The sequence below is a fragment of the Petromyzon marinus genome, chromosome 74 (assembly GCF_048934315.1).
Source record: "Petromyzon marinus isolate PM22_M1 ecotype Great Lakes invasive population chromosome 74, UKy_Petmar_22M1.pri1.0, whole genome shotgun sequence".
Classification (NCBI taxonomy): Eukaryota; Metazoa; Chordata; class Hyperoartia; order Petromyzontiformes; family Petromyzontidae; genus Petromyzon; species Petromyzon marinus.
Genome location: NC_133740.1, coordinates 11,629,974 through 11,657,929, shown reverse-complemented (window position 1 = coordinate 11,657,929; position 27,956 = coordinate 11,629,974). Strand labels below are relative to the sequence as shown.

At 48.6% G+C, this 27,956-nt stretch overlaps 1 protein-coding gene across 2 annotated transcripts in view; it reads right to left on the bottom strand.

Annotated features, from left to right (window-relative positions):
- Nucleotides 1–42: 42 nt before the first annotated feature.
- The window catches only part of LOC116957455 (uncharacterized), a 35,170-nt gene continuing 7,256 nt past the window's right edge, over nucleotides 43–27,956 (bottom strand). Inside the window, exons 3-12 of one of the 2 annotated variants that reach the window (XM_032979598.2) lie at nucleotides 26,803–27,101; nucleotides 25,809–26,045; nucleotides 24,913–25,004; nucleotides 23,878–24,070; nucleotides 21,695–22,175; nucleotides 14,746–15,602; nucleotides 13,097–13,702; nucleotides 7,809–8,161; nucleotides 4,749–4,869; nucleotides 43–4,164 (exon numbers count right to left, since the gene is read on the bottom strand). In XM_032979598.2, the coding sequence (XP_032835489.2) occupies nucleotides 4,105–4,164; nucleotides 4,749–4,869; nucleotides 7,809–8,161; nucleotides 13,097–13,702; nucleotides 14,746–15,602; nucleotides 21,695–22,175; nucleotides 23,878–24,070; nucleotides 24,913–25,004; nucleotides 25,809–26,045; nucleotides 26,803–27,101 (3,299 nt within the window). In that variant the 3' untranslated portion in view covers nucleotides 43–4,104. The remainder of the gene's footprint in view (nucleotides 4,165–4,748; nucleotides 4,870–7,808; nucleotides 8,162–13,096; nucleotides 13,703–14,745; nucleotides 15,603–21,694; nucleotides 22,176–23,877; nucleotides 24,071–24,912; nucleotides 25,005–25,808; nucleotides 26,046–26,802; nucleotides 27,102–27,956) is intronic. The other variant, XR_012930796.1, reaches the window with a different exon arrangement.

Genomic DNA, 27,956 nt, shown 5'->3' with positions numbered 1-27,956 from the left:
GAACAGAGATTCGGCGAGCCTGTCCTGGGTGAACAAGCATAATCATAATAGAATAATTTTCTTTAATCGTTGCGGCATTACAATCGAACGCTCGTGACGCATGCGCTGTTGGGATTTTACATTCACGCGCCCACCGCTTTCGTCACTTGTCCGGGTTTAAAACCTAAGCATTACATGGAATTGGGCGATTGCAACGGCTAAGAATACAAATTATTGCGATTTCACAAACATCGTACAGGAAATTAAATCCAGCGGGGAAAAAAAAGGCAACGATAATTGGCGATATGACGGCACTTGTGGAAATGGACGATCGCGACGAGTGTGGATGGCGCTCGTTCACCCAGGAAGAGTCTCAAGGCCACCTTTTCAGGCGGCTCCTGACAAGTTTGCGCAGTTGGGGGACAATGCTGCAGCTGCCATGTGTTATAAACCCTTTCTCGCTCCAAGACAACTGCAAGTTGCAGGGTGGGGTCCCGTTCACCACTGAATTTCAGAACACACAAGCGGTTAAGCATACATTTCATTTATAGGCATAGTGGCGCCGTTGTTTTTAAAGGCATTACTCGTCGCAGAGAACTGTAGCGAAACGGCCACCACACTCTACTATAGCTGGCACCAAACTGTGCCACACACCCTCCCGCATGGCCTTGTGGGAGCCTCGATACTCAAAGTTACACGTCCGTACGTGTATGCCATCGGAACGGAATCGGAAGAAAAATTGATGACGTACGTACATTACCGCAAGGGCAAAGGGTTAAGTTATTTGGCCGGCGAATTTCATTCAAGCGCAATTCACAACACGGGTCTATAAGACGGCGCCACCTCCATAAACACGCGCAGCATTATAGCAGCAGCGACAGTCCTTGCAAGGAAACAAACGCGTCGTTTAAAAAAGCTAGCGTTATTTAAACGCTGCCAAAATTAACAGGTCATGTAAAATATACACAAACACACACGCTTTCTCCAGCCGATATCGTGACGCACGACTAAATTCTGGATTGGGCCAAATTTGTCTCGTCCAAGACACCACCTGACCGACGCGGCCAAACGAATTAAACTGTCCTGCGGTGAGCCGATTGCGATCGTTTTAGCTCGACTTGCCGATGGCGAGGAACACTTCTCACTTGCCCATTCACTCACTGAGGCAGAGAACGATTGAAACTATACTAAAACTAAACTATTGTTATTTTACCAAGGCCCACTGAGCTATGCAGCTTTTTCAGGAGCGACCTGGCCACGATAACTCAACGAAATGGCTTATGTGAAAATGTATAGCAGCCAAAAACGCATGATTATAAATGTGGAGGTAAAAATCGGAGTACCCGGAGAAAAATCCCACACGACCACGGGGAGACAGAGAGACACGCAAACTCCAAATATACAGCAGCAATCAATCGCGATGGAACCCACAACCTCCTGTATACCAGGCGAGGTAGTTAACATCTGCTAGCCACCAGGGACACCATTTCTCGCCCACACACTCGCTCACCAGTGACGAGGCAGAGAACACATCTCACAGCGAGAATTATCAGCGATTAGATTCACGAAGTTTCTCTCCCAGGATGTCCGGGAGTGAAGATTCTGGAGGTCAAGATTAATTGATATCCGATTACTACTCGAGTTCTCTCAACTCACCACTGGTGATCCAAGCTGACACAATAATTATAGGTGGCGTGACGGGGAAACGCTTGTACTCCGTCGGGTCAGGCAGTGGACGGCGCCGACGACACAAATCTGGTCAGACCGTTACAAGGCTTAACCCAAAAATAATTTATGAATAAAATATACACGTGAGTCGATACTGTACATCAAAACATACACTAGGAAGACCCGTGACAATGACCGTGTTGAACGACCAAATACGGTAATGAGCAGTAGTTAATCGCGCCGGTAAGAGAAGATTCCCTACCCCTGCCTAAAACTAGAGCCACCGGCTTACAATTTGCGAGCCCATACCGGTTGCAATCCACGCGGTTTGCTTACCGACTTATGGCGGTAAGCTAACGTCGTCGTAGACCTGAGGAGTAAGGCAAGGCGGTGGCATCGCCAGTGGTGTTGAGGAGCTCTCTCTCGCGCCGGCCACCGCTGCCAGCCTCGGTTACAAAGTGCCAATGGGCAGGCCCAGAGGAACAGAGGCAATATATTTTAAGGCCACAGTATAATTAATTTAAAATCACAGTGTGGCCTTAAAAGGAAACTATGATAGTAAAAGGTGATGTTTCGGAGGCTGTCAATTATATAATTAAAATTCACATAACACACGTTCCATCAAGGAATTTTCCAGGTTAATCTTGTTTTAAATGGCACAATTTTTAGTTTACAAAGTTGTAGAACTTTGTTGATGCCGGGTACTCGTGTGAGAGGTGGTGGTGGTGGTGGTGAGGGGACGAGGATCTAACGTTCCAGACCGTCTGACAATCCGGAGAGTTACCCAACACATCTGCCGATCATGGCCGTAAAGGTTCCCGGTCGCGGTTGGTGGCAACGACTGGCACCTCACGTCTATTGGCAAAGTGACGTTGTGCGGCAACGTCTCTGGCGAAGAAAAAGTGCCCCAAAGCAGCCGAGATTTTCCAACGCTTCAAAAAGGGTGGACAGCGGTCGACAAAAAGCGATGGCGGGAGAGCGGATTATCCTTGAATGCCAGCTTCTGGGTGCAAAGGTGTCCCCAGAATCACGCTGGGACAAACGGGCATTGTGTAGCAGTGGATAGAGAGACAGCTGGAACGTCAGGGTCAGGATCACTTCACTCTCAACAGTTTCTACCACTGACAGTGCAGCACAACTTGGAACCACCCTAAATTATTTCTCCCTATTTCAAACAGACGGGCTATGTACAGAATATACATACAGTGGAGATGCGCATGTACACCGTGTACATATACAGTTAATTACACCGCTCCTATCTACACATCGCACACGCAAGGAAGAATTTAGTGGTGCCGCTCCCCCTCCTCGAGCATGCGCGAGTCTTCTCCGGGCATTCGGCTTTCCTCCCACGTGTCACCACACTCATGAGTGGAGCTGGCCAAGCATCCCGACGTAGGACCGCAGATCTTGGGAACTTTAAATAGGCAGCAGTGGTTGGTTCTGTGGCTGCCCCCCCCCCCCCCCCCTCTTGTCTGCGGTTTTACACACGCGGCGAAGAAAATTCTACAGCAATCCGAAATGTGATTTACATGAATGACGCCATACAAAATATAACAATTCAGCTCACAAACTTCCCGCTAACGATTACCTGACTTTCCAGGATTTGATTCAACAATCGATTCTCTCTCGTTTTTACTGTCTCGTTTGTATTGTTTCTGGTATCTTTGTCTCATTTGTTTTGCACCCTATTGGCCTACATTTAATAGCGTGTCACCTACACATCCACGTGTGTCCGAGCACTATGATTGGCTAATCAGTGACGACTACCCGATCTCAGCCAATCACAGTATTGGCATTTTAGCCAATCACAGCTATGCGGCTCCGCCTCCCCTTTCCTGATAGATAAATAAATAGCGTTCAAAGACACGTTGGTGCGAGTCAGAAAACACACGACCACACGCACTAACACACACATACACCCACACACATTTCAAAATAGAATTTATTATAACTATTTAAAAAATCATGTGACTCTGTGTGCTGTGTGTATGCCTGTGTCCGTCTATATAGGTGTGCTGTCTGTTATGTAGTGTACTTTGTCCATGTGTGCATTCTTGTGTCTGTGTTTGTTCTGTCTGACTGCGTCTGTGCGTTTATCTGTGTCTATGGAAAGCGTTGGCGGAGTGGTTGGCGCTTTGCACCATAAATCCAGCAATAAGAATTTGATTCCTGTTCACGACCGATAATGGTGCCGGGCACGGTGTGGGCTACCCAACACCTCGTGATGTGCCATGCTGGCCTTCATAGGTGCTATTCGCTAACAGCACTTGCCCCAAAAGTCTGTTGAAGGCTGTACAGATCTTTGTGCGCATGTGTGCGGGCGTGCTGTGTGTGTGGTTGACATGCTCCAAGATGCTCAACAGTTTCAGGTTGCCGTTGCTGACGAGTCTCACCGCACTCGCTCCATCATTTTATGGACTCTCACCCTCCCATCACTGTGCATGTCTCCAACGATCAGTCGGAGTCAGAGAGTACGATGATGTCTTGAGGAACGCACTGCGTTGACACGCTCACCTTCGCAAAACACGCACAGGTGCACACGAGTCAAAGATCCCCCGTGCGGCCTTACAGACTGTTGGGGCAAGTGCTGCTAGCGAGCACCTATTAAGGCACATGAGTAGGTACGTGGCCAGCACCACGCCCGGCCGTCTTTGTCCCCTTAGTGGCAATGTTTAAACACCGCACGAGGTACTCATTTGAGACCAAGTCGACCTACGGGAGGCCCCGCTCCGGTTCATATAATCGTCACTGGTGTTGGTAGCCGTGAGCGGCAATCGAACCTAGGTTGCTGGGTTCTTAGCGCAGCGTGCTAACCGTTATGCCACCACTCCCCACAACACACACAGGCACACACACAGTCACACACACGAGACGAAGATTCCCTGTGTAGCCTTAATAGTGTTGGGGCAAATTCCATCAGTGAGGGCCTACGATAGGCGATACGGCGCATTAGGTGGCGGTGGTGGCAGTGGCGGCAGTGTGGCCGACCATGTGCGCGACGCAGGTTAGATCTGTATGTATGTTGAACTTCTATCGCACCGTACGTAGCCAACCGTGAGATGACGGAGGAGAGAGAGGCAGGCCACCGGCGCCCTTACCTTGTATGGTTTGCCGGCGGCAGACAAAAGCCTGGATGGCGATGCGGACCCTGATAGCGGGGGGCGGCTAGGGAGGTCCCTGAGATCCAGAAGTATTGGGTTGGTGAGCCGCTGTTGGTGGCTGGCCAGGGAAGGGGGAGGTGGGGGGAGCCGGCAGGGGCGGAAAGGGAGGTGGGGGGGGACGTTAAACCCGGGAGATGGAATAGGCCTACTACTTTTATTTTACTTGGTAAGGCCCGCTGAGCCATGTAGGTCTTTTTCAGATAATAGCTTCACGAAGTGGCTTATCATCGCATGGAAAGTAATAGCAGCCAAATACTGTCAACGCATGTCGATTCTAAAATGTGGAGGAAATAAACAAGAGAACCCGGAGAAAAATCTACCCGACCACGGGGACAGAGACACCAAACTCCAAATATACATACAGGTTTTTTGGGATTATGAGACTTCCTTTGCCAGTAACAAGATATAGTAATAGGTTTTACCCTTTTAACTGACACAAAAACTGACACCTTTATTCAAGGCATCATGTCTGCAATAACCACAACACAAGCAGTCAAAATGCTAACAAAAGAGACAACTCTGATAATAATATGCACTTTTGTTTGCATTTTGACTGCTTGTGTTGTGGTTATTGCAAACATGATGCCTTGAATAAAGGTGTCAGTTTTTTGTGCCAGTTAAAAGGGTAAAATCTATTACTATATCTTGTTACTGGCAAAGGAGGTCTCATAATGTAAATGCTCACCCCGAGCCCTCAATACTCTGATAGTGTGCTGTTTTTGAGTTGTACGCCTTTTGGCGTCTTCTGGTCCAACACCAGTGGAGACTAGGCTCTAAGAAAAGCCGTCTCGAGTGTGGACCAATCAAATTCAAGGACAGTGCATATTATTATCAGAGTTGTCTCTTTTGTTTGCATTTTGACTGCTTGTGTTGTGGTTATTGCAAACATGATGCCTTGAATAAAGGTGTCAGTTTTTGTGCCAGTTAAAAGGGTAAAACCTATTACTATAGGTTTTTTGGGGTTAGATCGCGTAAATATAAAGCAAGCTTAAGTCGCGATTGAACCGATGAGCCCCTGTACAATAGGCGAGGTAGTTAACATCTCGCCACTGTGCCACTTGTCAGTGGGCCTTACCTGGAAAAATAAAAATTGTAAAATAGTCATAGTAATATCAAACAACCCGCACCTCCGATGAGGACAGTTGGCTACGCACGGTGAAAAATAAGTTCCACATAGATACAGGGACACCCGTATTGTAATTGCAACATTACAGCAAACTGCTGGGAAATCTGGTTGCCTACGGGGATACCTTGGGAGCTGTGGGGACACGTGGGTGGGCCACTGTGATGTCTGGGTGGATGTAGAGATAGCTGGACATGCTATGGCGAGCTACAGAAACACATGGAAGCTATGGGGGTACCTGTGCATGCTATGTAGCACATGGATTACCATGGGGATGAGAAGAAATAGCAACTCATGGGAAACTATAGTACGCATGGGACACTATACTAACACATGGCACGTTATGTAACAAATGGGACGTACACACGGGGCGCTACGTAACACACGGGACGCTACGTAACACATACGAAGCTACGTAACACACGGATCGCTACGTAACAGAGACGCTACGTAACACACGGGACGCTACGTAACACACGGGACGCTACGTAACACACGGGAAGCTAGGGAGTGCTCCTAATCTCAGCTTGTTACCTGTATAAAAGACACCTGTCCACAGAAGCAATCAATCAATCAGATTCCAAACTCTCCACCATGGCCAAGACCAAAGAGCTCTCCAAGGATGTCAGGGACAAGATTATAGACCTACACAAGGCTGGAATGGACTACAAGACCATTGCCAAGTAGCTTGGTGAGAAGGTGACAACAGTTTGTGCGATTATTCGCAAATGGAAGAAACACAAAAGAACTGTCAATCTCCCTCGGCCTGGGGCTCCATGCAAGATCTCACCTCGTGGAGTTGCAATGATCATGAGAACGGTGAGGAATCAGCCCAGAACTACACGGGAGGATCGTGTCAATGATCTCAAGGCAGCTGGGACCAGTCACTAAGAAAACAATTGGTAACACACTATGCCGTGAAGGACTGAAATCCTGCAGCACCAGCAAGGTCCCCCTGCTCAGGAAAGCACATATACATGCCCGTCTGAAGTTTGCCAATGAACATCTGAATGATTCAGAGGACAACTGGGTGAAAGTGTTGTGGTCAGATGAGACCAAAATGGAGCTCTTTGGCATCAACTCAACTCGCCGTGTTTGGAGTAGAAGGAATGCTGCCTCTGACCCCAGGAACACCATCCCCACCGTCAAACATGGAGGTGGAAACATTATGCTTTGGGGGTGTTTTTCTGCTAAGGGGACAGGACAACTTCACCGCATCAAAGGGATGATGGACGGGGCCATGTACCGTCAAATCTTGGGTGAGAACCTCCTTCCCTCAGCCAGGGCATTGAAAATGGGTCGTGGATGGGTATTCCAGCATGACAATGACCCAACACACACGGCCAAGGCAACAAAGGAGTGGCTCAAGAAGAAGCACATTAAGGTCCTGGAGTGGCCTAGCCAGTCTCCAGACCTTAATCCCATAGAAAATCTGTGGAGGGAGCTGAAGGTTCGAGTTGCCAAACGTCAGCCTCGAAACCTTAATGACTTGGAGAAGATCTGCAAAGAGGAGTGGGACAAAATCCCTCCTGAGATGTGTGCAAACCTGGTGGCCAACTTCAAGAGACGTCTGACCTCTGTGATTGCCAACAAGGGTTTTGCCACCAAGTACTAAGTCATGTTTTGCAGAGGGGTCAAATACTTATTTCCCTCATTAAAATGCAAATCAATTTATAACATTTTTGACATGCGTTTTTCTGGATTTTCTTGTTGTTATTCTGTCTCTCACTGTTCAAATAAACCTACCATTAAAATTATAGACTGATCATTTCTTTGTCAGTGGGTAAACGTACACAATCAGCAGGGGATCAAATACTTTTTTCCCTCACTGTAACACATGGGACACCGTGGTGGGTAGGGAATGGGTTCGACACCTGTTGGCACCAGCCCGCTCCACCGCCACGTGCGCACACCGCACCGCCCCGGCCTGCAGGAGCGATGGCGCGTTCTCCGACTGCGTGGGCACCAGCTTGGGCCTCTGCAGGCCGGGCAGTACCCGCTTGGGCGCCACCTGCACCACCTTGGCAGTTACCGCGCCCGCCGACTTCACGGGCGACAGTGCCAGCACCATCTGCCGGTTCCGGGTGCCGGAACGCTGCGGCGGCAACTCGATGGGAGAGGAGCAGAGTGGCGCCGTCGCGGCGTGGGCCGGCTGGTCCCCTAGCACCTCCTGCGAGGAGCTGTACGAGTGCTCACACAGCGACGGGCGCAGTGGCACCAGCCGGTGCTGCGAGGGAAGAGGATGGTGGCAGCGGCGGTGCCAGCAGCGGAGGTGAGGAGGACACAGAGCGGGTGCCACAGTGGCAAGATATTAACTCCCTCGCCTAGTGTATAGGAGGATGTGGATTCGATCCCGACCCTGACGCCTGATATATTTGGATTTTGCGTGCCTCTCTCTCTCCCCGTGGTTGTGTGAATTTTTCTCTGGGTCCTTCGGTTTTTCCCTCCACATTTAGAATCGATATCACGCGTTTAGAGTATTTGGCTGCTATAAATTTCCACATGATGATGACAAGCCACTTCGTTGCGCTATCAATTGTGGTAGCCAGGTCACTTCTAGAAAAAGAGCTACGTAGCTCAGTGGACATTACCTGGTAAGATACAATTTCGGTAAAGCCACATACATATAAAAAATAACAACAAAAATTACAAATTTTGATTTAAAGCTTTCGTGATTGCAGTGATTCATATTCTTGGTTCTTTCGGTAAAGTCACGTTGAAGGGAAACAATAAGATAATAAAATATATATAAAACAATAAAATTATCACGACGTTTTGACTGCAACACAAGCAGTCATCACCAGCTGTGAAAACCAACAGCAAGAACATTTGAAAGAAGTGGCGGTTTGTATTTATTTATTTTTTAACGTTAGCACCACGGAGAGCGATTTGACAGTTTGTTTAGATGGACGAGTCCATCTATGTTCGGAAAAGAGGAGGGAGGAAACGAAAAATTAATGTATGCTGTCTGAAAGCCACCGTAAGTGTGAACAATCAATAAAGATCCAAAACGGTTTATCAAATCCTTCCAATGATTGCTAAGCCAGAATCCATCTTCTCGGTTGAAATTGTCTCTGTTTGTATATGTGGATAGCCTCATGAACGAATCTCATGGTAGCCAGATGGCTTGCAAAGAACCGCTGTCTTGGAGAAGTCAATGTCATGTGAGCCTACTGAATTATAACGGTGATCTGCCACGGCCGAGGTGTTGGTCCTACCGTTTTTAAGGTCTGCTTTGCGTTCACGAATGCGGTCCGAGACATGTAGTTTGGTTTCTCCAATGTAACTACTACCACAGAGGCAACTTAGTTTGTAGACACCAGGATACTGTATGTCTGGAATGACATCTTTTACAGACGGAACCAGATCACGGATTTTATGTAATGTGTTGAAACGGACCTGGATCTTGTGTTTATTAAAGATTTTGGAGATCTTTTTTGTGATCCCTGCAATATAGGATAAAGTGATGGCTTTGAAAGGCTCCTCAAGAGGGTCCTTCTTCATGGTTTGAGTGATAGCTTTGCGGATTGTATAGTCGGAGTAACCATTAGCCTTAAGAGCTTAGTGTACGTGCTTGAGTTCACTGCCTATGTGTTCCTGGTCGGATATGCATTGGGCTCTATGGTGCAGAGTCTTGATGAGAGAATTCTTCTGTGATGGATGGTGGTAGGAATCCGGTTTCAGATAAGCATCCATATGGGTAGCTTTCCTGTAGACAGAGTGGTTCATTGAACCATCAGGTCTCTTTTTTATTAGGACATCCAGTTCTATTTCCGATGGTCTGAAATCCGTTTTAGCTAAAGGTCTAAACTTTGCAGTCACACCTAACCACATACCAGTTAATGATATCATTGCCCAAGTAGACGTGGCTCTCAAGGGCCTGGGTCACATCGCTGCAGACATAGCAAGATCTGAAATCGCTGCAACCCTCAAAAACGCTAATATGCCAGCTAGCAACCTCAGCAAAGATGAGCGTTTTGAATTATATAAATTAAAAAAGAGGGATGACATTGTAATCCTCTCAGCCGACAAGGGCAATGCTACTGTCATCATGGATAAAATAGAATATAGCAACAAAATTAAAGAATTAATCGACGATGGCAGCTATACAAAAATATAAAGAGATCCCACCAACAGCCTCGTCACACAAACCAACAAAATAATTTCTGATTCAACCACATTAATTGATCAAACTAAACAGTTTTCGTTGAAACCTTCTGCTGCCAGGCCACCAAGATTATACGGCTTACCAAAAATACATAAAGTAGATACACCCCTTCGTCCCATGGTCTCTACTATCAACTCCCCCACCTACAAACTGGCTCGTTTTCTGTCTGAAATCCTGCGGCCTTTCACTGGAAAAGCCACATCTGCGGTACAAAATTCTACTCACCTGGTATCGACAATCAAAGGTATGTCCCTGTCCCCAGATGACCTGTTGTCAGTTTGATGTAGTTTCCTTATTCACCAAAGTTCCTGTACCTGACACCATCGCAATCATTGAAGACTTGGTTCATCAAGGACTAAATACTGAGGTACCCCCCCTGGTGAGACACTGCTTAACCAATACATACTTCACTTGGAATGGAACTTTCTACAAACAAACTGAGGGCACCCCAATGGGCTCCCCCCTATCTCCGGTTATAGCCAACATTTTCATGGAGAAATTTGAGACTGATGCCATCCAGACTGCCACTCTGCGCCCAACCGTATGGAAGAGATACGTGGATGACACTTTTGTCATCTGGCCAAATGGCCGGCCTGCTCTAGACCAATTCTTCGACCACATCAATTCCATACACCCAGCCATCAGATTTACCATGGAAGTCGAAAACGATGGCAAGCTACCTTTTTTGGATGTCCTAATAAAAAAGAGACCTGATGGTTCAATGAGCCACTCTGTCTACAGGAACGCTACCCATACGGATGCTTACCTGAAACCGGATTCCCACTACCATCCATCACAGAAGAATTCTCTCATCAAGACTCTGCACCATAGAGCCCAATGCATATCCGACCAGGAACACATAGGCAGTGAACTCAAGCACGTACACCAAGCTCTTAAGGCTAATGGTTACTCCGACTATACAATCCGCAAAGCTATCACTCAAACCATGAAGAAGGACCCTCTTGAGGAGCCTTTCAAAACCATCACTTTACCCTACATTGCGGGGATCACAAAAAAGATCTCCAAAATCTTGAATACACACAAGATCCAGGTCCGTTTCAACACATTACATAAAATCCGTGATCTGGTTCCGTCTGTAAAAGATGTGATTCCGGACATACAGTACCCTGGTGTCTACAAACTAAGTTGCCTGTGGTAGTAGTTACATTGGAGAAACCAAACAACATGTCTCGGACCGCATTCGTGAACACAAAGCAGACCTTAAACACGGTAGGACCAACACCTCGGCCGTGGCTGATCACTGTTATAATTCAGTAGGCTCACATGACATTGACTTCTCCAAGACAGAGGTTCTTTGCAAGCCATCTGGCTACCATGAAATTCGTTCATGAGGCTATCCACATATACAAACACAGAGACAATTTCAACCGAGAAGATGGATTCTGGCTTAGCAATCATTGGAAGGATTCGATAAACCATTTTGGGTCTTTATTGATTGTTCACACTTACGGTGGCTTTCAGACAGCATACATTCATTTTTCGTTTCCCCCCTCCTCTTTTCCGAACATAGATGGACTCGTTCATCTAAACAAACTGTCAAATCGCTATCCGTAGCGCTAACGTTTATAAATAAATAAATGCGAACCGCCACTTCTTTCAAATGTTTTGTCGTTGGTTTTCACAGCTGATGATGACTGCTCGGGTTGTAGTCGAAACGTCGTGAGAATTTTGTTGTTTTATATATATTTTATTATTTTATTGTTTCCCTTCAACGTGACTTTACCGAAAGAACCAAGAATATAAAAAATAACATTTTTCTATCTACGTGGCTTTACCGAAAGACCCAAAGAATATGAATTCCTGCAGTCACAAAAGCTTTAAGTCAAGATTTAAAATAAAATGTGTTTACTTTAGTTTGCTAAGATGGCCAAACGTCAGATTCCTCCAGTTTAAATAAAGATTCCAATTCCTGTTATAGGACCACAGAGCTTGGGCACTTGTCGGTGGTAGCGCCGGCATTTGATCACCACCCTCGAAGATCGACTCAAGAAGGAACCACACATGAGAGCGGGTGATGGCAGCCAGGTGGTGAAGGGGCACTAACAATTGCTCGAGCTCTGTGGTCTTCGATACGTTAAGATGTTTTCAAGCAAGGAACGAAGACCGGAGCACCCGGAGAAATCACACGCTTTCGAGTGGGCAACACTCTATCCCTGTACAGATGAAATAAGATTGTTTCACATTACTGCTGGGGTACGGCACCTCGACGCTGACGGGGAAGGGAGTTTGACAACAATTGTGTGATCCACAACCCTCGCCTCCACGGTATTGGATTACACTGTGTAACAATTTGTTTTTGTTCCTGGGTAGTAAGTGTTATTTCCTAATTGCTTACGCCTCAAAATTACAGAAAATAGCTATTATTCCCCACAACATTTGCTTTTGTGACCAGGACAATGATACTTTGAAATGTATCCATTTCAATGAGAAAATGGGCAAATTTGTGTCTTTTCGTTCACATAAAGTCAGAAAAAAACAAATGAATAAAAATTCACACGTATTTATACTAAAGTAATACAGCACCACACCCGGCTGCCTTTGTCTCCCGAGTGGCGATGTTTACACACCGCACCGGGTACTCATTTGAGGCAGTGTCGACCTAGGGGAGGCCCAGAACTGGTTCAGATAATCGTCACTGGTGTTGGTCGCGAGTGGGAATCGACCGCGGGTCGCCGGATTCGTCGCGCAGTGCGCTAATCGCTACGCCACACACAGTCACACACAAACGCCCACATGCGTATGTGTAATAATATATTCTCTGGATTATAAAATACATAACATTTCCCTCCTGTATTTTAAAGGCAAAAATTGGGGATGCACCTCAATCACTTTCCGGAGCGTGTTATAATATGTAGAACACGGTCATAAAATTCGTAGGAACGCGATGTAACGTGTGTGCTGTGAGCGCAAGAATTGATTTTAAATCGGCGAACAGGCGCGTCGTTACTCGCCTAGCCTTCACCATCTGCTCACCGTCAAACATTTGTCTGGAATGCCATCCTCGCTGGAGATCTCCACGACAGAAACTTCCGCTGTGCTGGTGACCTCTTCCATGAAGGGGACCGCCTTAGCTATGGGGACCTCCTCCGCGCCGGGGACCTCCTCCGCGCCGGGGAGCTCCTCCGCGCCGGGGAGCTCCTCCGCGCCGGGGAGCTCCTCCGCGCCGGGGAGCTCCTCCGCGCCGGGGAGCTCCTCCGCGCCGGGGAGCTCCTCCGCGCCGGGGAGCTCCTCCGCGCCGGGGAGCTCCTCCGCGCCGGGGACCTCCTCCGCGCCGGGGACCTCCTCCGCGCCGGGGACCTCCTCCGCGCCGGGGACCTCCTCCGCGCCGGGGACCTCCTCCGCGCCGGGGACCTCCTCCGCGCCGGGGACCTCTGTCGTGCCGGGGACCTCTGTCGTGCCGGGGACCTCCATTGTGCTGGGGAACTCCTCCTTGCTGGGGACCTCTGAATTGGAGAGTTCCTGCATGCAAGGAACCCTCTCCACGGTGGGGATCTCTGTCCCGAAGACCTCCTCCAGCACTTCACTGCCACTCGGCGTGGCAGCGACGTCATTCTCAGCTGCCAGTCCTGACTTGGACGCCTACAAGACACCAAGAAAGCCTCAGTGATCACCCTTTTATACTGGAACATCTTTACCATGATGCGGGTACTCTTCCACTGGCTATTTGCTGAGCCGAGCCGAAGCAAAGCCATGCTAAGCTGGCTTCATAAGACATTGTATTGTGGCTCGGGGGCAGGCACGGCCAGGGACTGGGATAGTGACGTCGTCACACCAAAAGATCAATCAAATAGCGTCCAGCGGATCCTTGGGCGGTGAAAAAGCGTGCGAGTGAATGTTTGTCTGCGCGTGTGTATATCTGTGTGCTTGCGTGAATGGGTGTGTGTTTGTTTGCATGCATGTACACCTTGTGTGGAGGAGGCTCATAAAGGACGCGACTGGGCAATTGCACCACCAACAACAGAGAGCGGAGGAGCGACACTCACAATCAGGGAAGCTCCAGGGAGGATAAGACGAAATGTTGGCACTGCTGGTGCATCTGCCAGTAATCTCAGTCAGTCAACCCAAAGCACCTGCGTCTGTCCCGTGACCACCTGCTAGCTGCGAGCCTTCCACGCCTCACGTGGTCCGAAAGTGCATCTAGCTCGGCACAACCGCTGTGGTGATGTCACCACCACTTAGTGGCGAATGGTGACTGTTGTTGTGTGTGGGCAGCGGTAGTCCAGTGGTTAGTGCACTTTGTAATGAATCCAGCGACTCCAGTTTGATTTCCGCTCAGAAATAATAGCCCTGGCGAATATTTTAACCGGTCCTAAGCCTCTTCTAAGTTGACTCAGCCTTAAATGAGTACATGGTGCAGTGTGTAAACAACAGCACTCGTGAGACAAAGAAGGCTACGCATGGTGTTGGCCACCCCACCCCAATGAAATGCCGTGCCGATCTCCATAGGTGCTCGCGAACAGCACTTACCCCCAAAAACTGTTAAAGGCTACACAGGGATCTTTGTTTTTTTGTATATGTATATGTGTACGTGTTATGTGTGAATGTGTACATGTGTACGTGCGTGACACGTGTGCACGTGTTGTTCACGTGACGTCCACGTGGCAGGTGCGCGTGCCTCACACCGTGGATAAGAGCCTCTCTGCTGAACAAGAAGATTCGTCCACTTTTGGGTCTCCAGCCAGCTTCACCATGAGGCCTTCAGCCAGCTCCAACTTGGATCCTCCAGCCAGCTCCACCTTGGGGCCTTCAGACAACTCCACCTTGGGGCCGTCAGCCAGCTCCACCTTGGGGCCTTCAGCCAGCTCCACCAAGAGACCTCCAGCCAGCTCCACCTTGGGGCCTTCAACCAACTCCACCTTGGGGCCTCCATCGCCACAGCCCAACCCCGGAGCCACATTCTTTCTGGGAACATCATCTATGACATCTGTCACAGAATCAATGTCCATAAACTCCACCGAGGAGTCTGTGTCTGTTATCTCCACCGTGGAGATGGCCTCTTTCACCTCCACTGTAGAGACAGTAGCTGGGACCTCCATGCTGGGGTCAGAGTCTCTCACCTCTGCTCTGGAGACACAGTCTTTGACCTCCATCACAGAGATGCAGTCTTTCATTTCCCCCAAAGAGACAACCCTGGGAGCGGTGCTCGTGACCTCCATGCTATCCGTCCGTGCAAACACCTCCGCCGTGGGGTTCAGGAGCACCGCCACCTCCTTCGTGGGGACACGCGTCAACACCACCACCGCTGCCACCCCCGTGGAATCCTGTGGCCCCACCTCCTCCGCTGTGGGGCTCAGCGGCACCGCCTCCTCTGCCGCGGAGCCTCCGTTGATCCTGGCGGAGCCATCTCCGTGCCTCAACGAGGTGGCCTCCTTGCTGGAGACAGAGTCGTGGGGCGAGGTGGATTCCTCGCTCTCGGATGGTTTCTGTTCCCCCTCTTCTTCTCCATCCTCTCCCTCCTTCTCCTCATTGTAGTTCTTGCCTGCAACCAAGCACAAGCAACAAGAAAAAAAAATGAATGCAAACCAGACTCAATCAGCTGCAAACCAACCAGAAAAAATGAACCACATTCATGGGCGGTAGGGTGGTGGCACGCTGCTTGCGCTCGTGTCTCCAGGCAAGAAGGGGATGGGTTCTACTCCAGGCTCTGGTGCTTTTATGTATGGTGTATGAATATTCTCCCCCTGTTCTGCATGGGCTTCCTCCGGGTTTCCTACTCCCATAGCGTATTGGCCAAAATAATCTCAATGCTGAAAAACTACACTGCAAATTACTCAATCGGGATCATACAAACACAGTAGTGACATCGCCCCCCTACTGCTAAAAAAACTTGTTCAAGACCCTCCCCTTCTGACATTAGGAAGACACTGGGAGCTATGCACTTTTAAATCATCATCTAGATCGAAAACTCATTTCTTTAGAACTCCTTGTTTTAATGTTTAGTTTACTGTCCCTACTCTTTGGTCCTTTTAGTTGTCCTTCCCCTGCAACTCCAATTAGCACGGTTGGCTATGTACGGTGTGAAAGCAGTTCAACATACATACATACATTTACTGGGTGTCCGAGCATAATCATAATTCATTAGAATATCTGAGCAACCAGATTGGACCAGGTACAAGCAACTAGTTTCAATTAAACATAAATGTAAGCAACCAGACTCAATCTACTCCAAGTCAGATTTTTACCAGATACAGTGAGGGAAAAAAGTATTTGATCCCCTGCTGATTTTGTATGTTTGCCCACTGAGATAGAAATGATCAGTCTATAATTTTAATGGTAGGTTTATTTGAACAGTGAGAGACAGAATAACAACAAAAATCCAGAAAAACGCATGTCAAACATTTTATGAATTGATTTGCATTTTAATGAGGGAAATAAGTATTTGACCCCTCTGCAAAACATGACTTAGTACTTGGTGGCAAAACCCTTGTTGGCAATCACAGAGGTCAGACGTTTCTTGTAGTTGGCTACCAGGTTTGCACACATCTCAGGAGGGATTTTGTCCCACCCCTCTTTGCAGATCTTCTCCAAGTCATTAAGGTTTCGAGGCTGACATTTGGCAACTGGAACCTTCAGCTCCCTCCACAGATTTTCTATGGGATTAAGGTCTGGAGACTGGCTAGGCCACTCCAGGACCTTAATGTGCTTCTTCTTGAGCCACTCCTTTGTTGCCTTGGCCATGTGTTTTGGGTCATTGTCATGCTGGAATACCCATCCACGACCCATTTTCAATGTCCTGGCTGAGGGAAGGAGGTTCGCACCCAAGATTTGACGGTACATGGCCCCGTCCATCGTCCCTTTGATGCAGTATAGTTGTCCTGTCCCCTTGGCAGAAAAACACACCCAGAGCATAATGTTTCCACCTCCATGTTTGACAGTGGGGATGGTGTTCTTGGGGTCAGAGGCAGCATTCCTCCTCCTCCAAACACGGCGAGTTGAGTTGATGCCAAAGAGCTCCATTTTGGTCTCATCTGACCACAACACTTTCACCCAGTTGTCCTCTGAATCATTCAGATTTTCATTGGCAAACTTCAGACGGGCATGTATATGTGCTTTCTTGAGCAGGGGGACCTTGCGGGTGCTGCAGGATTTCAGTCCTTCACGGCGTGGTGTGTTACCAATTGTTTTCTTGGTGACTATGGTCCCAGCTGCCTTGAGATCATTGACAAGATCCTCCCGTGTAGTTCTGGGCTGATTCCTCACCGTTCTCATGATCATTGCAACTCCACAAGGTGAGATCTTGCATGGAGCCCCAGGTCGAGGGAGATTGACAGTTCTTTTGTGTTTCTTCTATTTGCGAATAATCGCACCAACTGTTGTCACCTTTTCACCAAGCTGCTTGGCAATGGTCTTGTAGCCCATTCCAGCCTTGTGTAGGTCTACAATCTTGTCCCTGACATCCTTGGAGAGCACTTTGGTCTTGGCCATGGTGGAGAGTTTGGAATCTGATTGATTGATTGCTTCTGTGGACAGGTGTCTTTTATACAGGTAACAAGCTGAGATTAGGAGCACTCCCTTTAAGAGTGTGCTCCTAATCTCAGCTAGTTACCTGTATAAAAGACACCTGGGAGCCAGAAATCTTTCTGATTGAGAGGGGGTCAAATATTTATTTCCCTCATTAAAATGCAAATCAATTTATAAAATTTTTGACATGCGTTTTTCTGGATTTTGTTGTTGTTATTCTGTCTCTCACTGTTCAAATAAACCTACCATTAAAATTATAGACCGATCATATATTTGTCAGTGGGCAAACGCACAAAATCAGCAGGGGATCAAATACTTTTTTCCCTCACTGTACATGAAATCAGATTAACCAGAAACAAATATCCAGATTTTACTCAAATTCAGATTAAAAACTGGGCTCAAGCAGGCAGATGAATGCATCGAGGTATGACGATTCAACCAGATAAAGCAACCAATAGGTTGTAACCAACTATTCATGTATGGATATACATTTGCCTAATACACGAAACACGGTGGATGCAAACAGACACAAGGGGATTCTACCTAAATAGAATCAACCAGACAGATGGAACTGGATTATAGATTTCAAGCACACACACAAGCAACCAAATTAATCCAACCAGATGATTCAAAAGAACCACATCCAAGCAACAGCTAAGAAATCACTTGCCTTCATTCATCATCAATCTACTGCTGGATGAAAGCCTCTACAAGCCATATCTACAGTGGCTATAACCATCCCTCACAAATCTGTGATTAATCCACCTCTCGCACCTGCACATACAGCCGATTTCATCGCTGAATTTCCACGTTGGACGTCCCATCAGGCTTGACGGTCCCTAACGCCTACCCTGCGCTGGCATTGTGTTTGGTGAATTCAGGGCTGCAGTTGACTGAGGACAGTGTTTTGAAGCTGCGTTAAAGCTACGTGAGCATACTCTGCCAGGCCGGTCATTGCGAGTTGATGAAGATACTCACCTGGTGTGTGGAATGCACCACTCGCCACTTGGGGCATCCATCCATAAATACATCCATATACGAAGAGAGTCAAGCCAGATACCAGACGTAAGCAACAAGACGGATGAAACAATAATCCACACGCCAAATTCAACAAAATAACACTTTCCTGGGCGAAGACCCCGGGGGCCTGGCCCAGAAAATGCTGGCGGGACTATGTCGATCATGTGGGGTGTGAATGCCTGGGAAATCCCCAGGAAGAGCTGGAATCTGTCGCCAGGGAAAAGGAGGTCTGAACCGCCCTACTCAACATGCTGCCACTGCGACCCTCACCACAAACGGACTGAGAAACAAACGAACACTTTGCTTATGGGTTAGGCCACTCAACGTAATGATTCCTCCAGAAAAAATACAAATACAGTGGAACCTCGGAGATCGAACGCCTCAGAACTCGAACAATTCGGTGATCGAACAAAATTTTCGACAATTTTTTGCCCCGGACATCGAACAAAAATTCGGAGGTCTAACAACTGGAAAGAACCGGTTTGGGCCGAGACGCGTAGCCATGGCGACCGAGACAAAGGCGAATGACCCAGTTCACGCGTAGCTCTCTCGTCCTTTATCACTGTAAAGTTCCTGTCCCCCAATACGACTCCTCTCATCCAGCCCATGGACCAACAGGTAATTTCCAACTTAAAAAAACTCTACACGAAAGTTATTTTTCAAAGGTGGCAAAATGGGCTGAGTTACACAATTTTGTAGAAAAATATCATCCAGATAAGGCGGTATCCAGCAGAGCAGGCGATTTTTATAATAATGCATTGAGTCATTTCAGAAACATCTTAAAATGGAGGCAGAAACAATCCTCTCTTGATCAGTTTTTAGTAAAAAGGCCCTCAAGTGAATTGCAGTTAGTGCTCGAAAAAAGGCAAAGAAAAGAAAGAACCCCAGAAGGGCAGTTACCCGACCTGGGCTTGCTGTCTTCACTCCAACGCTGTCCTCTGGACAGTCCAGTCCCTTCACCTGATGAAGGCCACTTGTGTTGTGGCCGAAAACGTCGTGATTTTTTGTTATTTTATTTTTACCTACGTGACTTTACCGAATAGAACCAAAGAGTATGGATCCTTGCAGTCACGAAAGCTTCAAATCTAGAATTGATAACCTCTACGGGGAGGGCTTTCACCTATCTGTTAGAGCTTTCAACAGACAACGGGACAAGAAGTCAAAGCTCATCGAGACGCTGACCTTCCTCAAAAGATGCCGCGACAACAAGCTTAAAGGACGCGACCTGAGCTTGCTGTCTTCACTCCAACGCTGTCCTCTGGACAGTCCAGTCCCTTCACCTGATGAAGGCCACTTGTGTTGTGGCCGAAACGTCGTGATTTTTTGTTATTTTATTTTTACCTACGTGACTTTACCGAATAGAACCAAAGAGTATCGTTACCCAACGTGTTTATGGAGGGGGACTCCCCTTCCAAGCAACACCGACACCTCCTCCTCCCCTCCTCACCACTTTCCACTCAAGCCATCCACTCTCCTTACTACAGGTAAAGTGAAGTTCAATGTTCATTTATTCTATTAATTATAACTGTGTTTCTTGTATTGTGTATGCTTTTATGTACTGTACTGAATTTAATATTGTAAACTTTGTGTAAAAATGGCCCATAATAGGAGCATCCCTGGGTGGGGAACCAAGTAATGCAATTTCCATTCATTCTTATGGGAAAAATTGATTCGGTGTTCGAACAAATCGGTGTTCGAACACGAATTAAGTTCGATCTCCGAGGTACCACTGTATATTATTACACATCCCATCAGCCACACGGGCTTCTGTGAGTGCTGGATTGGTTTCGACATTAAGTGTCTCGTCAGCAGTTCGGCTTGCTTGAACCAATATCGGTGAACCGCCAGATGTTTATAGGCAAAGACCCTTCTCTATGAATGAAGATATGGGTCCTAGTTTTATGCAAAACTATATAATGCATAACATTAATGGTTAACATTCAATTGGAGTAACCGAGCGGCTCACGCCTGACCTGAGCCGTGTTATAGGCCAGGACCAGAAGCTGTGCGGTGATAGTGGCTACGCTGCCGCACGTGGCTGCCTGTAATCCAGCGCTGTAGAGGCATCAGCAAGGGTTTGTGGATCACCGCACAAACGTTGCTGAACTCCCTTCCCATGGGCATCGAGTTGCCACATCCCTGGATCGCCAGAGAGGACGGTACAGCAAGTGGACTAATAGCCATCCCTTTCCATCTGTATGGAGGATAAAGCATTGCCCCCTCGCACAAGGCGTGGGGTTTTCTCCGGGTGCTCCGCTTTCCTCCCCCCACTTAAACAATGGCCACTCAGTAATTGGCTCAAAACATCTTGAAATAAAAACCCAATGCAGGACCATCCTGAAAAAGAGTCCTACGACTCAGTGTGGCTCTCCTGGATAGATAAGTGATTTGTTAAGTATTATTATATAAATAAACCAAGCTGCAAATAAGAACACAAGCCCCCAAGAGCCCACACAGGCTAGATGTGGCAGGGGGACAGCTACCAGTCAAGCATCATCCCTGGATTAAACCGTGCATCATCACACATTTCACTAACAACAATAATTTAGTACACATGGTAATCACTCAAATCTAATAAGTGCAGGTACCGTGATTGGAGTTTTATTTTTACGTACAGCGCTTTGGAGATATTTCAACATGAAAGGCGCTTTATAAAATAAAGGTTATTATTGCTATCACAGAGAAAGGCTCTGCTGTGTTTCCCAGGCACAGTCTCCAGGAGTTTCAAGGTGGGGGGGGGACTTTGCTGCCTGTGTATGAATTGCGAACAATGCATTCTCAGTAAGCGTTGAGGTGGCTCAGCGGTAGAGCGAGCGGCACGCAATTGAAAGGTTGAGAGTTCAAATCCTGATTCGGTGGTGGGGGGTGGGGGGTGGGGGGGGTGATTTGCCCTCTCGGCAGGAGTCGATAAAACGAGCACAAGTTTGTGGGGAAGTCAAAAACGCTTGTCCTACAGATTGCCTCATCTCTGCCATATGAGCATGGCATTTCCACCGCTGGCTCAGCACTGTAAAACGGGAGATGCACACCTATGTCTCAACGCTCACTTGAGCGGGAAAGCAACTCTGTGATGAGGCAATGCTCCCTCACCTCCGTTCATTTCCATCCCCTCCAGCTCCATGTCCACATCTGGCTCGGAGCTCTCATCCTCCTCGTCGTCATCGTCCTCCTCGTCGTCATCGTCGTCCTCGTCGTCCTCGTCTTCCTCATCTTCTTCGTCCTCATCCTCTTCGTCATCGTCATGGTCATCCGCCTCATCTCCCTGCTTCCCCTCCTCCTGCTGCCGCTCCTCCTCCTGCCCCTTGAGCTCGAGTGGGCGAGGGGATGGCGGCGCGACGGTCACCATCTCCTCCTCGTCCGGGTCCGGCTTGAGGTGGCCGTCTCTCGCGAGCGCTGATGCCAAGGTGAACGCCGAGGCTGATGCCGAGGTGGACGCCGCCGAGGTGGACGGAACTAACTGCAAGCGGCGAGGCTGTTTGTCCTTGCTGCCCCGGCTATCCCGGCTGTGCCGGCTGTCCCGACCGTCTCGCCTGCCCGGCTCCTGCTTGTCTTGCTCGCTAGTTGGAATTTCCTGTGGACCGGGACACCGGCAGACACGGAGAACGGATCGGGAAATAACAATCGCGATTATTTTTATTGTTGCTCACGATCAACTATTATAATTTTACAGGTAAGGCCCACTGAGCTATGTAGCTTTTTTTCAGAAACGACCTGGCCGCAAATGATAGTAGTGTGTAGTGAACATCAGCACTGGGGAGACAGAATCATAATCGGAATATTTATTCATCATAATCGGAATATTTATTCATCCGATGCCCAGTAGGGGGCGGGTCAGAAAGCTACAACAACAAATACAGGAGTGCAAAGTATAGGAAAGGTAAGCAAATCACAAACAAAAATTACTATTTTATCAGGTAAAGCCCACTGAGCTATTAGCTTCTTTTTCAGAAGTGATCTGGACACAAAATGATAGCTCAAAGAAGTGGCTCATCACGTTGAAATCGCATGGCGATTCAAAATCTGGAGGGAAAAACTAGAGGATCCGGAGAAAAATCCACGCGACCACGGGGAGAACATGCAAACTCCAAATATGCAGCAGGCATCAGGGTCAGGATCGAACCCACCAACTCCTGTATACCAGGCGAAGTAGTGAAAATTTCGCCACCACGGAACCTCCATTGTTATTATTAAAAATAACAGCACAGTCGGCTACGTATGGTGCGAAAGAAGTTCAACATACTTAACGACAACGTTTACCGCGTCGTCACGCGGCAAGCCGCTGCAAGGTCGCCGACCAAACAGCCGAAATGTTCCGACGGTACTCGTCGGCAGACGTTGCGGCGAGAGCAAGAGACGTAGCCTACGTCTTGGCGAGGCGAGTAGGTTCTGAGCGCCCGCGGCAAGGCCACTAAACGGCACGCGCGCACCGGCGACGGGAGGTGGAGCGACCGCCGACGAGCGCAGCAGATCGCACCAATCCCGCAAAAAGGCAAGGAAGACAAATCCTGAAACTCACAACGGATGCCGTAACGGACCATGCGAGCAACAAGTGGTTCACATTGGCGGCAGAACACCATGCGCACGTATGGCAATCCGAATGATTATTTTAATCCTAGAGAAATCCAATGAGCTATGAAGCTCTTTTTCATCAATGTTCAGTCGGGGGCGGGTCAGAAAGTTACAAAAATATATATATTTTTTTAAGATAGGCGTAAAGTATAATAAATGTAAAATAATCACTATTAAAAAATATACATTAACATTTTATATAACAGAATGCAATTTGGCCACAGTGATCAAAAAAAAAAGTTAATACAATGTCAGCGGAGCAGCACGATATATGGCTATAAAAGGATTTCAAAATCGATAGTTACCGATTCAATCGGCAGGATCGGCTAGTTGAGTAAATCTCACCACGAGACCCAGCCACCACCACCACACACCTTCGCAGCGGCTGTTGGCTAGCCATCGAACAAAGACGGTCACAGCATCACGTGCTTTCAGGTGCACTTCTGCGGCCGTCTGGACCACTCTTCTTCCGATATGAGGAAGCAACTGCCAGCTATGCACTTTTAATTCATCATCTAGATTGACAAACTCACTTATTGAGAACTGCTTTTTGTGTTTAGTTTGTTGCCCTTTCCACTGCACTGCCACTTAGCACAGTTGGCTACGTACGGTGCGAAATAAGTTCAACATACTTACATACACACAAATCCCCCCCGTTTGACGTGCGTTCACACTACGCGGGGGGTGGGGGGTGCCGAGCTCACCAGCTCAGCGTACTTGTTGACCACGTCCTCGAGGTGCTGCAGGGCCACGACGCGGTTGCGCCGCAGCTTGGCCTCCAGCTCGCCGTCGTAGCGGGCCGGGTCAGACGAGGGTTTGAAGTCCTCCGTAAGGTGGCAGCCGAAGTTGTACACCAGATCCAGGTGCCGTCGCTCCTGCAGCTTGGTGCATGCCTCGCTGCGTATGTGGTCAAGGCAAAGAAAGAAATCCGCCATGTAGCCTTTAATAGGCAAGTGCTGTTAGCGAGCAGCAACTATCATGGCCGGCACAGGTCACGATAAGGTGGGGTCGCCAACAAAATGCCTGGCCACCTTTGTCTCCTGTGGCGATTTTCATACATCGCATTAATTTGAGACTGAGTTGACCTAGGGGAGGCCCCAGGACTTTTTCAGAAAATCGTCACTGGTGGTGGCTACGAGCCAGATTTGTAGTGCGCCGCACGAGCCTGCTGCACCCCGCTACAGCATACAGACTGCTCCCAGACACCCATATAAAAACAAAGACCCCCTATAGTCTTTACCAGAGTATCGGAGCAAGTGCCGTGAGAGAACACTTAACAACAGGGGACGGGAAGTTGATGGCTCGGGTGAACGAATGGCTCCGGCAGTCGCACGGTCGCTGCTTGCTGCAAGAGGCTTGCGAGTCGAATCCGGCAATCCGCCCTGGTTAATACTGCGTTGCGCATCCACCATGAAATACGCACGCACGCCGTCTGCTTCATAGTGGACGCTAACGAACCCTTCTGGTTGTCATTCGAAACGGGTGGGCCAACATCGTGGCCCACCATCGCAGTCAAAAATTGCCAAAGTTGCACCGCGAATTCATTACGCAATGGGGATTACACACGGAGCAATCGTCGCTCCCCCCTGAATTCACTCGTTTTTACAGGACCCCGAAACATAGCAGCCTTCGCGACAGCCGCACACCCTGAGGGTGGCGCGAATACCGGGGGGTGTTCATTAGCATCGTTAATCGTCGTGGAGCAGCTAATTGTGGTGCGGGGGGGGGGGGATTCTGACCGGAAGGCGTCAAGGGAGACGTTGTGAACCTCGCGGGGAGACAGGCCGAGGTTGTAGCGCTGGTTGGTTGCACGCACCACTCCCTTCACGTCCTGCAGGCCACCAAAAAAGATAAAGATGTACGGTACGCATGTTGAACTTCTTTCGCACCGTACGTGGCCAACCGTGCTAATCAATCCCCCGTGTAGCCTTTAACAGACTGTCGGGGAAAGTGCCGTTAGCAAGCACCGATGATTGGAGGAGGCAGAGCGCCGGGCGGATAAAACGCAGCAAGCTGGCATAGTATAGGGCACAGTGCCTCTGCCGGTCATCTCAGTTAGTTAACCCATGCCACCAGCTGAGTGTCCCGTGACCTGCCAGCAGCAGCGAGTCTCAAAGTGGGAAAGCCTAACACAAGTACCATGGTGACATCACCACCACTTCATGGCGAAAGGCGGATAAACTGTGAACTAAACTATTTAAATTTTACAGGTTAAAGCCCACTCAGCTATTAATTATTTTATCAGAAGCGACCTGGCCACAAATGAAAGCTCAATGAAGTGGCTTATCACGTGAAAATGTATATATAGCAGTCAAATAATCTAAATGCTTGTTAATTCTAAATGTGGAAGGAAAATCCAGGGGACCCGGAGAAAAATCTACACGACCACAGGGAGAGAGACACGCAAACTCCAATATATATGTACGTACGTACGTAGCCAACTGTGCTAATTGGAGGTGCGGGAAGAAGGACACTCAACCCATAGCCATACACAGCAGGCGTCAGGGTTCGAATCGAACCCACGATCTCCCACACACCAGGCGAGGGAGATAACATCTCGCCACCACGGCTGTTGACGTTGTTGCTTGTTGTTGCAGTGTAGTGAACGTGAACGCGCGAGTGCGGGCGACGGCACCTGCAGGTCGGGGAAGAAGCCCGGCTTGTTGATGAGCCGCTCCACATGGCGGTTGACCTCAGGGTGGCGCGTGCACTTGATGTAGAGCCTCTGCTCGATGACCCGCCCCGTCATGTTGGTGCAGCCCTTGAGCTCGCACAACCGTGAGAAGATGCTCATGATCTTGCGCTTCAGCTGGTGCTCCTGCAAATAGGATGAGTCATCGCGGCCCAGCTCGTCCAGATCCAGCTCCCGCTCCTGCACGCACACACACACGCAAAGACAAAGGCCCCCCGTGTAGCCTCTAACAGACTGTTGAGGCAAGTGCTATAAGCACACACAAACACTCATATCCCCTGTGTCGCCTCTAACAGACTACTGTTAGCACATACACACAGATCCCCTGGGCAGCCTTAACAGACTGTTGATTTACGAACTCACGTGAACACAATTGACAAATTACGGACAATTTTCGATTAACAAAATCGGAGTTCCGCGAACGAAATTTCTCTATGGCACGCTTCACAAGGTCATCAAACAAGAAACCACCCAGGAGGCTGCATCATCCATCCGCGACAGTGTTACGGTGTCCCTGCAGTGACAGCAATAACGCCTCCACCTTGCCAGGGACTCCAACATGCAGCAGGTCTTTTGGAGAGTTTCCCGAAAAGCTTTATTTATTTATTAATTATTAATGAATCGTTTTAATATGTATGTTCTTTCTTATTATTGTACTGTGAAAAATTATAGAGGTGTATTGTATTTTTAGGTTAGGAGTACAGTTGAAATGACTGTCCGAAATGGATTCCTTATATTTTTGCATTTAATTAATGGAAAATTGGTCCTGATTGAGAACGTTTCGTTTTAAGTGCGTTTTTTTTTTTCGTAAATCGAGGGATACCTGTGGCATCTCCCTCTCCCCACCCATTCACTCGAGGGACACCGATCTGTACTGCCAAAGATAACCTGTCGAGCCACCTACCCCCCCCCTCCCCAACTCTGTGGTGAACCGCACCTGGAGTCGCTGAATCTCGCGGTTGTAGAGACGCAGCAGGTCCTCCAGCCTCTCAATCTGACGCCGGGAAGCACGCGGTTTAGCCCCATCCGCCGTGCCAGCCTTGGCATCATCTTCACCACCACCACCACCGCTGGCACCATCACCGCCACCACCATCATCACCACCGCCACTGCTGCCACCGTTGCTGTGCGCTGCGTCTTTCACCCGGGGCCTCTTCACCGCCGGTTGGGATGAGTCGACGCCGCCGCCGCCGCTCCGCGCCGGCGCCTCACAGCCGCTTGCCGACGACGCATCCTCTGTGCCAAGACGGTGGTGGGAGGGGAGGTGGAACGAGGGCTCGGGTTGGCGAGGGCGCCGGGTCCGTTTGTTCACGACAATTCGTCGAAGGGCAAGCGACATTTGCAGCTGCCCCGATGTGCATTTTCCGGTAGTGCTGCGTGTTGTTTGGAATGACCAACGTTTCGCTCCACTTGCTTATTCAGGAACAGAACTGAACAACTTGTGTTCGCCACCAGTTGCGTAACATTACCGGGGAGATGGAGAGCGTGAACTACTTAGTTCAGTTCCTGAACAAGCTCCCAGCAGGTGGAGCGAAATGTCAGAGATCATGCCGAACAACATGTAGGGGCAGTACAACCAGAAAACACAGAAGGCACAACGGCAGATTCTCAACGATAATAGTTGCAGTACAAAATGTAATTTGATGGAAATAATCATGCAGTCATTGGCGACCGGTTTGAGACTAGCGACTCTACGCTTGACGAGAGCCCGGTTTAAATCACAGGCGGTCGGCACCCAGATTCCAACCCAGGATTGTCAGCGGTGCTGGCTCAAGCTCAACCTTGAGACGCTACGTACATCTCATCGGGGGGGTGCGGGGGGAAGGTCTCAGCTGCAACGAGATGTGCGATCACACATCTCTCCCCCACCCATCCACTGGAACGCTGCAACCCTCCGGGCAATCCTGTGAATCGAGGAAAATGGTCGCCTTCCCATTCATCAGTAACCTCAATAACGTCCCTCGTCATCGTTTAAAGTCACGTGAGCCCTTTTGGACCCGTGCGCTTAACCTTAAACAATGCAAATTCAACCCCGATGGAGCCTGGAGAGCTGAATAAATAGAATTCAAAACAACTCACAAGCGACCTGTG